This window comes from Cyclopterus lumpus, chromosome 6 (assembly GCF_009769545.1).
Source record: "Cyclopterus lumpus isolate fCycLum1 chromosome 6, fCycLum1.pri, whole genome shotgun sequence".
Lineage (NCBI taxonomy): Eukaryota > Metazoa > Chordata > Actinopteri > Perciformes > Cyclopteridae > Cyclopterus > Cyclopterus lumpus.
Genome location: NC_046971.1, coordinates 9253959 through 9263965, shown reverse-complemented (window position 1 = coordinate 9263965; position 10007 = coordinate 9253959). Strand labels below are relative to the sequence as shown.

Here is a 10007-nt window from a genome sequence, read left to right as displayed (position 1 = left end):
TATTATTGTGCATCATTGATATTAATCTTTTTAAAATCTTCAAAAATAATGATATCCTTTATGTGACAAACTGAATTGCTTTGGGTTTTAAACTGTTGGTAAAAAGAACAAAACAAAGCACATTTTAGACATAAAAGTGTCAGAAATTGCATAGAATCTGCACATAAGTCAATAATAGTTTGTCCTATATATAAATATTTCTATCAGAAAAGACAAGGAACAAAGAGGATTTCGGCAATTTTGAAGGCTTTAAAATAAACAGCAGTGTCCTTTATTTAAAACTAAAACGTGGAAATCCACAACAATTCATTTTTGGAGGTACAATATAGCACATGTATACATTAAAAACACAATGCTACAACTTGAAACAGTTTCACCTGGTATGATATTCACAAAAAAAGACAATATATGTTAGATCTACATTAGGGGGAATGAATAGTTGAACTTACTATTCCTCTAAAAGGACACAACTAGCCAATGTAATATTTGGACTAATTTACGTCAGAGAACCAGGAGGATGAAAGCCGTTTTCTGCCCGTCCCACAGAATCTGCCCATCTCTCCTAAAATAACCTGCTTCACAGACCGTTGAACGTTTCACAGGACTGATGATTTGAGGCCTGTAGTATCGACGGAAATGGAATGACATGTTCTCTAAACTTCCATAATTACCATGCGAGTCAGGACGGAGCAGTAGGTTGGTGCACACAATGTCACTTGGGAGAGCTGCATCTAATTAAACACTGAAAAAGTATAATTACAACTTTTCAGGAATACGGCAGACCTCACCCATGTTTCATGTCTTCCTATCTGAACTGAAGGCTCACCCAAGTAACAAGCACATCTGCCTTCAGCGCTGGACTCGCAACTGCAAACCCACAATCACCCTGACCTCAGGACCACTCCCTTCTAGGGCAGGCCTGAATGTGGTCATTTGCAACAATATGGACCACCTTTGGAGGAGGCCGACAGAAGGTTTCTTGTTCGACTCGAAATACATCTCAAAACGAGTCCACCATTTTCGAGCAAGTGCGTCTTATTTACTGGCCTTTTTGAGTTGACAAATCAGCATTGCTGGCACGGCTCTAAAACACGGAGCTGGGAGGTTGCGTACCTGAGGGTGAGGTAGAAACGTAGACTGTCAAGTGTGGGGTTATATCCGCTTTAATGCACAAATGTTATTATTTTTTAAAATATATTTAGCCAATGCATCCATTCATTCACCGCCATTAACATCTTTATTTATCAGCTTTGCGTTCTAGTTGGTGGCAGCTTGCTACACAGTTTGAGCTATTTCTTTTGGTGGATTATATTGCATGCATGACGTAAAAAACAAACTGAAAAGTCACTAAAATAGGTAGAAAAGAAGACTCGCCAAGAGAAAGAGCAATCTTTGAAAGTAATTTAACAAATATTTAAAAACATTCCCTGTTCACGAGACCGCCACATAATAGCCAATACTTTAATTTACATATATACAAGAAGTAGGATGCAGTGTTGATGACTGTTCTTTAAGTAGTTTTAAGGCTAAGAATAAGGTGTATGTGAAAAAACCTGTGCTACATGACCGAAGAGGAACCAGCTTAGATTTGTTTGCTCTGCACACAGACATGCTTGGCTTGTGACATCACAGGTCAGCATGCTAAAGTACTTTCTGTAAGACCACTCAGGCTAAAGTCCTGCCTACCAGCGCGCGCACACACACACACACACACAGAGAGAACTACACAATTTCTCTTCTACCAGTCAGTTCACATGACCGTTTCTCAACATTACAAACCATTTACTGTTAACCTCAGACGTGTAAATATTCAAGCTAATACACTTCCTATTCACTTTGGTAGAACTTAAGGAATAAAAAAACAACACTTTGTCCCTGAAAAATGTTTAGATTCAGCATTTTGTTTTGGGTAGTCTAAATCTGAATTTGGTTGGTTGATTGAAAGTAAAAACGGACCTTCAGTGTGCCGACTAAGAAAGCCGTCAGCAGTATCAGAAAAGGTTAATTGTCACTCATCCAGCATTTGGCTTATCTGACTGCGCCTGAATTCACACGAAGCAGTTGATGCTTTTTCCATTCAATGTGTTCAATGGGGAGTCGTCAGAGAAGCATGCAAGAGCACAGATATGCAAGCTTCACTTAAGCAAACATACAGTATGAGTTAACATCAACAGCGTCATAGGAAACTAAGAGCACACACACACTTTGGTCCTCAAGTGATTAAAAAGCAGTGTCCAGATGCAAATTTACTGCATTTACACAAAATACTGAATCAGGAAATCACGTGGCTGTACACAAACAACTAAGATGCACTGTACATATTAAATCATAACTAGGTGACGCAAGAAAACAATGCACTACAAACTGCCATCTTCTTCTTTATAACAGCTGTCAGAACTGCACCAAGGAGGGATGCGTGTCATGAGGGGCTGAACCTCAAAGCCCAGTGAAAGAGTAATTCACTTTCACTATAAGATTTCTCGTTCTTGTTGCAGAGTCTGGAACGTGAGACTGTGCTCATCTATCGAATACTGGGGGTTACAATAGGTAGGTCCCATGGAAGGGGGCAGGGGGCAAAGTAATGCTCCAAGCCCCAATCAAATAATATTCCCAACCTTCTGACCACTTTCTTTGTGCTGTGCTCAGCTGTCCCCCTCCCTGGAAGTATCAACCAGCCAGCTCAGATCTTCTTCGACTTACGGCCCAGGGAGTAGTAGTACGCCATGGTGACCACCAGGAAGAGCACCCGACTGAGGAGCAGGAGAATGGCAGCGTCGGGCAGGATGCCAAGCTCCATTAAGGTGATGGATGTCACTGAAACCAGAGACACATTTAGTACTTGAAACATTTACTTGACATACACATTATATATATATATATATATATATATATATATATATATATATACACATATACATATACATATATATATACGTATATATATACATATACATATACATATACATATACATATATATATATATATATATATATATATATATATATATATATATATATATATATATATAAATGGCACATTCCACATGTTTTTCTGACATGATCAGCTTCTGGAACATGGATCTTAAAAAGGAGGATAGGTCCCTATTTATTTTCATGTTCATCTGAAAAACAATAATCAGATGCCCATGCTTACATTGAATGAGTTATCTGCTGCTGTAATTGTCAGTCTGCGTTAACACAAATCAAGTGGATATCATTTCAAATGAATCCGTATTATATGAAGTTTGCCCTGTTGCATTTCCCTGGGCAGTACTTCCATGCACAGCTGGGTTGGAGGGAATTAAATGAGATAAACCAACTTGATTTGTGTAACTGACAGCTGAACATTAGCGTCGCCTGACCTTTAGAAGTATTTGTAAACTACACAAAGGAATTTGTCCCCCATTACTTGCATTAAAATTGTTTTCGTAAGGAGTTTCCTCTGGCCCAGTATAGACCGGAGCAATGGCTATAGAGACCAACATGTACAATGTTCATATATGCAAGTTAAAGACTTGAAAATGTATGAACCTATGCTTCAATATAATGCACGGCTGTGACCCCACACTCTAACCACAAGAGGGCAGTATCAACACATTCATGGTTTGTCTCAACTAGGGACAAAAAGACATACACCGGTCTAAAATAATGTATTGACGGAATCAAAATCACCAAGAAATTGGACAGCAAAGTAGCAGGCTTCACATAGCAGAGTCCACTGGATGATGATCTTCTCTGCTGTGTAGAGACCATTCCACATGATAAGGGCCAGACCTGGAGAAGGAGGTGATTAAAAAGGAATTCATAGGTTCAGGTGAATGGGAATGAAAAACAGAAAAGACAGACAACTAAAACTACAAAGTATAAGGACAGTTTACTTGTAGCTGGATTGCAAGTGTAATCTGTGAGGCAATGTGCACACTGTGATTGGCCTATTGATGATCCATTGAATGCACAGACTCAGTGCTCAATCAGTTTATTCTTTGCGATTTCTCCTGTTAATTTTCCTGTATTTCACTCCCTCCCACCCACCCACACTAGTGAGGCAATGGAAGCAACAGGGGTGGGCAGAAAGGTGGGAGGGCTGATGGACTGTGTCCTCTCCCTGCCAGGTTCCATCTGTGTGGCAGATGAGACCCCATCGCTCTTCACAGCTCCTCGTCTGGGAAGACGTCACCCTCTTTCTTTGCTAATCCCCACTGCTCTCCCTTTGTTGTCTTTATGGAGATTGAGAGCTGGTTCATTCACATCTTCTTCAACAGTGCCTTGTGTGTAAGGTTGCATCTCCCCTCAGGCAATGTAGTAATCACCCAGAGCTTTTTTTAATTTGCTCAAATTTGTCTTTGATCAGATTTATCAAGATAAGCGTACGATGCGTTGAGTGCAGTATGAGGTTTCTCCTCCTTAGTATTCACATAATCTTGTGAAGGAGGAGGAGGGAACACATTAGATGATATAGATATTAAGGTCCCGGTGTTGATGCATGGCCTGACTTAAAGTGACAACCTGGCTAAACCTACTTAATATGTTAAGAATTTGCTCGCACCCTTCTTTATGTCCCCATCAAGTTAGCTGCCTCTATACCACCGTCACGTTGTGCCTCGTCACAGAGCCATCACAAACCCGCTTTCACAGAGTGACTCACTTAAATAATTATAATTAATCATTAACTGGTATATCTAGCGTTGGTTGTCTTCTGCGAAAGGCGTGTCACGGAAGAACAAGAAGAAAAAAAAAAACTAGAAAATTCAGCGAGACATTTTGACAGTGTGGTTGCCGGAAGACGTTGCAATATACACGCCAGTATTACCAGTAGTAAGTCCCACAATTTGTCCTTAAACTTAAAATCTGGGATTTTCTGAAAACTGTGCTAGCCATCAAAATGCCCATTTGGCTCAATACAGTCCAGAGGTTTTTGTTCACCTTTCAAACTTTAAAAAAAAGTTCTATGGAGAGTCAGTCTGGGCCAAAGTTGAGTGTTTTAAAAAAAAAACTAAAAAAAACCTTTTCATGGCGAAATCCCATGTTTGCGTATGTGGAAATGTTCTGCACATTTTGATTAATTTTGATATGATTAAGCCCCCAGGATTATAGTCATTGTAATACTTTCAGCCTTGTTGCACCACAGCCACACTGAACTATTTAATTAATGAATTTTATTTGACTGAGCTGCTACATTTTAAACAGAGCAAGCCACCAACTCTACACACACACACACACAGCAGTGCTTTTTGTACATCTGATAGCAGTGCTTTTTGTACATCTGATAGCAGTGCTTTTTGCACATCTGAATGTGCGTGTGTGAACTCCAAGCAGTGTACATTTTTGTGAGAGAGTATAAATTCATCTTAAAAGATGATGTCAGCATCATTGCAGCACAATTAATGAACTCCCACATGCATAGCTGCATTATATTACACAGACCTGCAGTTATGGAAGGAAGTTAGAGGAAGCATGAATAGGAATGAAGACTTACTAAGCAGTGCTCCTCCATAAAGGCGAACAGAGATGCTAGTCGTGGAGAGCTCCTCCTCAAAAACAACCTCATATAACTGGTTGGGAAACACTAGGGCCTGTGTAAGAAAAGTACAAGCACAATACAACTCTGTCATATCCACAGCATTCTGTCCTCCCCGAAAGCCCCCAAAATACAGCAGCATTGACAAAGTCTCCCTGTCTGAGAGTTAAAATCCCTGTGAATGACCTCAACACTGAGGACATTGAGCATTTAGGTGCTATAGCCAACAAAGATGGAGCCGTTTCTCCAGATGTCTCTCAAAGATAAGTTGGGAAAGAACCACTGCTGGGTTGTAGCGCCTTTTGCTCCTTCAATAATAATAAAGTCTCTTTATAGAGAGAGACGATTTTACACAATGTTAACAGTACTAATTAATTTTTTTTATATATATATATATATATATATATATATATATATATATATATATATATATATATATATACACATATACACATACATATACATATATATACACACACATATACATATACATATATACACACACACATACACAGTAATTGTTCTGTAAATTCTATTAAGAAATTGTTTCAAATAACATACTGTACTAAATCACATTTGATTACCAAAAGCAAAACAAACATGTTCCTGCAGGATTTGCTCATCCTTCATTTCAAAATTGCACGTCATATCACTGAATAAACTAGTGAACAGATGTCTGGTAATCATATCAAATCAGAGTTCTTCCAATTCCTGTGTTGGTTGGAGATGCCTCCTCCTGCTTTGTATTTACAACGTCACAGTACTCCTCCATATCTGCCCAAATTTACGACATATACCGTCATATCTATCCCCATCCCTAGATAGAGACCATCTAAAGATGTAACACTTACCATCGCGGCCATAGCTGTGAACCCCACTGCAGAGATGAGTATCCACACCCTAAGGAGAGAGACATGACATAACGTACTGCCTCCTTTATGGAAGAAATTCTGATTGTGCATTTGTTTTTACAAGCTGTTGAATGCTACTGGGAGTGAGACACAGATGACCCGACACTGCTGTGTTAACTGTGAGCTGGTCTGAGCAGTTGAAATCTCACCTCAGGCCGATAGGCTCTCTCACTGCAAACTTCATCTCATTTCCGAGCATCTGACTGATCTGTGACGAACAAAGAACCAAAACAAGAGCAAGAGGAAATTAGTCATGAGAAGGGAAAAAAACACAATCGTATCATCTTAACAGATACATATTCTGACAGCAGCACCACAAAACCAAGTAAAGTGCTCTGCATTCAGGTGCAGTTTATGTTCTGTAGCGAGCCATTGGAAAGAAGCACATTGAACAAAGTGGAGAGAAAAGGAGAAAGGCGGAGTGTCAATAAAAACATATTAAGATGTTAATTAGACTGCACATGTCTTCACTTCCTTAACTACCCCATGAAGATTAAGAGGTGTGTGCAGTTCGTTGTAGTATTCTCTGAAACAGACGAGGGCTTACAAACAAAATATACTGCGAGGAAGCAAGAAGTCAACACTTGTTACTGGCAAAACACCATAAACAGGATGCCGAGGAGAAATAGTAATCAAGTCTAAACTTGTATCTCATATTCATGGACATACTTCATCGCCTTCAAAGAAATTGGAGTATTAAATTATTCATAATGAAACAAAAGGATGAATAGCCTGTAAATTCTATTTGACGGGCAAAATATTTACTCAAATGAGATTTTAAGGACCCCCTGTTTCTAAAGCATTTGAAAACGAATTGGCCAGCTTTGTAAAATCCTCAGACATGTTAATAGTTCTCTTAACAGTGAACCGTTTGTGTCAGCCAGCTCTGACAATCCTTAAGCGCCAGAGCAGGAAGCGCTGAGTCAAAGATTCAGAGGTGCGCGAACCAGCGCTGGCCCAACATGCAGTCTGTTTTTTTTCTGGTGCGTGAACCTCGTGCCAGCTTCACTACGGCAAGTAAACTTTGTCCAAGTCATTCTGGATGAATAACCGTACTTGCTATAATTAACATAATCCAAAAAAGCGTGACGCATTTAGTGGGAGAATACTTTTGATAAACTGAAAATCGTTTACTCCTGTTGAATAGAAAAACGGAAATGCCATTTAGAATAAATCTCGTCATGCAGCAATTTGGAGGAGACACACCCGGGTGTTACCCTGTTGCTGCGTGAGCAGAAGCATCTTCATCACAGATGCTAGAAGATGCAAACGTTCTAACTCTGCTCCATCAGGCACTAATATATTAATGTGAACCTCTCAGAAAAAAAATATTATGAAGCACGCAGGCATAGTCTGTGCTCCATTTCTGTTTAGTCTCATATTACCAGCATCCGAATAGACATTTACAACTATCTGAGGGCAGGTATGATTCAGTGATGAAAGTTGTTAATTTCATAATCAGTCGATACAAATAAAATGCATCACCGACTCATTCTAAGTCATTTTGTCACAAGACGACAAACATTTGCTTGTTCCAGCCTCTAAAATGTTCTGCATTTGTGCGTTTTGTCAACTTCAGTTCGACAGAACAAGCAATTGTGGGGAATTATGATGGCCATTTTCACAATTTTCTGATAAAGTGAAGTAATGGATTCAATTTTGCCCTGTACGCAAGTGAGACAAAGTGAAAATCGGTTACAGCTACACATAATATGCATTTATCTGCAAATGATCAACAATAAAAAAAATATATATATGTCTGTATACGTCTTTACATTTATGGAAAAACTAAGAGGTAGTTTGGAGAGCACTGATGCACTTTTGCATGCAAGGAGGATATCAGCTCAGAAATGTTGACAAATTCAGATTGTTTTTTCTTAAATCACACAAGGACACGGAGGTTAACAAACAGTCCCAGATAAACCACACAGAGGGCAATAACAGACAGTAACCCACAGAGAAATGAAGATTGTTGGTTGACTGAAGTTGTGTTCCTTCATCCAAAGCCTCTCAGGCCTCATCATCCCCATAATATCAATGAGTTCCCGTCATTATTAAACATCTCCTCCCTCAAAAACCGCTCTTGTGTTGCAAAGAGCGACTGAACCTCCAAAACCGCTAAAGCAGAAACGATTAATTATTTTCTGTCTCGCAGCATTTAGGAGGAGCGTGCGATCAATGAGAAAGCAGTTTTCTGCTTGATGCTACTGTGAAATGTCATTGATTGAAACTATATGATTCATGTCATATAGTCGAAAGATACAGTCACAGGTTTAAAGGCTTTACCTTCTACGGTTCCCCAGCATGTACTGTACAGTGCCTTGCAAAGGGTTAAACCCTGTGGTGTTTTTACCACTCCAGTTGCTCCATCAAATCAAATCATGAGAAATATCCTCATGAGTTCGAGAGTTTAAGGTGTAAGATAGGATAGATAAGAGACCTAAAACTTGCACAAGTTACTTGCAATGTTATCGTTTTGCACATTTCATATTCCAAATCACAAACTGAGGGATACCAATGGCCTCTTAGGTAGCTTTGTATTTCTAGCATTTTATGATGTAAAAAATAGGAAGGAATATATGAAAAGGTCCATTGTGCTGAACATGGAAGGGGAATATAAAGGAATCTCTGTTCCTAATTTTTCTTCAACATGGTCTCTCATGGCTGCTGCTTTGATATCCGAGCAGAGCCCTTAAGAAAAGACACTGTAGAAGTTAAGCTTTTAAAAAAAAAAATTTTTCAAAAGAAAAGCTAAAGAGTTACAGACTCTTGCACTGCAACCGAGGCACCTGTAAATCAGTCTCTGCCAGCTGTGATCACGTGACCAGGTGAATCAGCCTTCCTGTGCCACGGTTTCAGGGGCTGTTTTTACATAAATATTCATGACTGGCATGAGAAATACTCAACGGGAAATGAGCATCAACTGATGGCAAAGAGTTGGCTTGGGGTGGAATAGAGCGGAAGGGAGTTGGGGAGAGGGGGAGAAACAGGAAAAGGAAGAAATGCACAATGCAGTTTGTGATTACGCGTCTCTCTCTCTCTCTACAGCTGCTATGGTCTGGCCTTGTCATCAGTCACTCAGGCACATTCAGTAAGAAAAAGGGCAACTTATCAGCTAGAGAGCGTGAAAGATATTCAGGAGTAGTAGAGGAAGAAGAATCTCACAAACACACCGAACTTAACATGTTGGGAGTTTGTGCAGTCACATTAGATAGTGATCACCAATGCATACGTCTCAGAGGTAAACCTCTGGGATACAAAAGAATAATGTACACAAAACATTGTGGTTTGTCTCGTCTATGAAGGCCCGGGCTCACGCTCGGTTGTTGACTCATGGCTCTAGCGCTCAGATAGTGGACCAGTGGGTTAACACGGCAGAACGGGCAATATTTCTTGGCACAGTTGCACTCCCCTCACTCACTGAAGGATAAGTAATAGGAACAGTGGTCGTATCTACAAGCAGTAAAAGAGGCAGGAAGAGACGGTCAGTGGCCGAAAGGAGCACTTCCCTCCTTTGTTTACCGGGAACACAGATGAAGTCAACGGTTTCCTTTCCAAACCAACTCGTGCTATACGGT

At 39.8% G+C, this 10007-nt stretch overlaps 1 protein-coding gene across 1 annotated transcript in view; it reads right to left on the bottom strand.

Moving 5' to 3' along the window:
* Positions 1-244: 244 nt before the first annotated feature.
* The window catches only part of tp53i11b (tumor protein p53 inducible protein 11b), a 32891-nt gene continuing 23128 nt past the window's right edge, over positions 245-10007 (bottom strand). The window contains exons 4-8 of the mRNA XM_034534113.1: positions 6579-6637; positions 6370-6418; positions 5477-5573; positions 3673-3774; positions 245-2814 (exon numbers count right to left, since the gene is read on the bottom strand). Coding sequence (XP_034390004.1) covers positions 2681-2814; positions 3673-3774; positions 5477-5573; positions 6370-6418; positions 6579-6637 — 441 coding nt within the window. The 3' untranslated portion in view covers positions 245-2680. The remainder of the gene's footprint in view (positions 2815-3672; positions 3775-5476; positions 5574-6369; positions 6419-6578; positions 6638-10007) is intronic.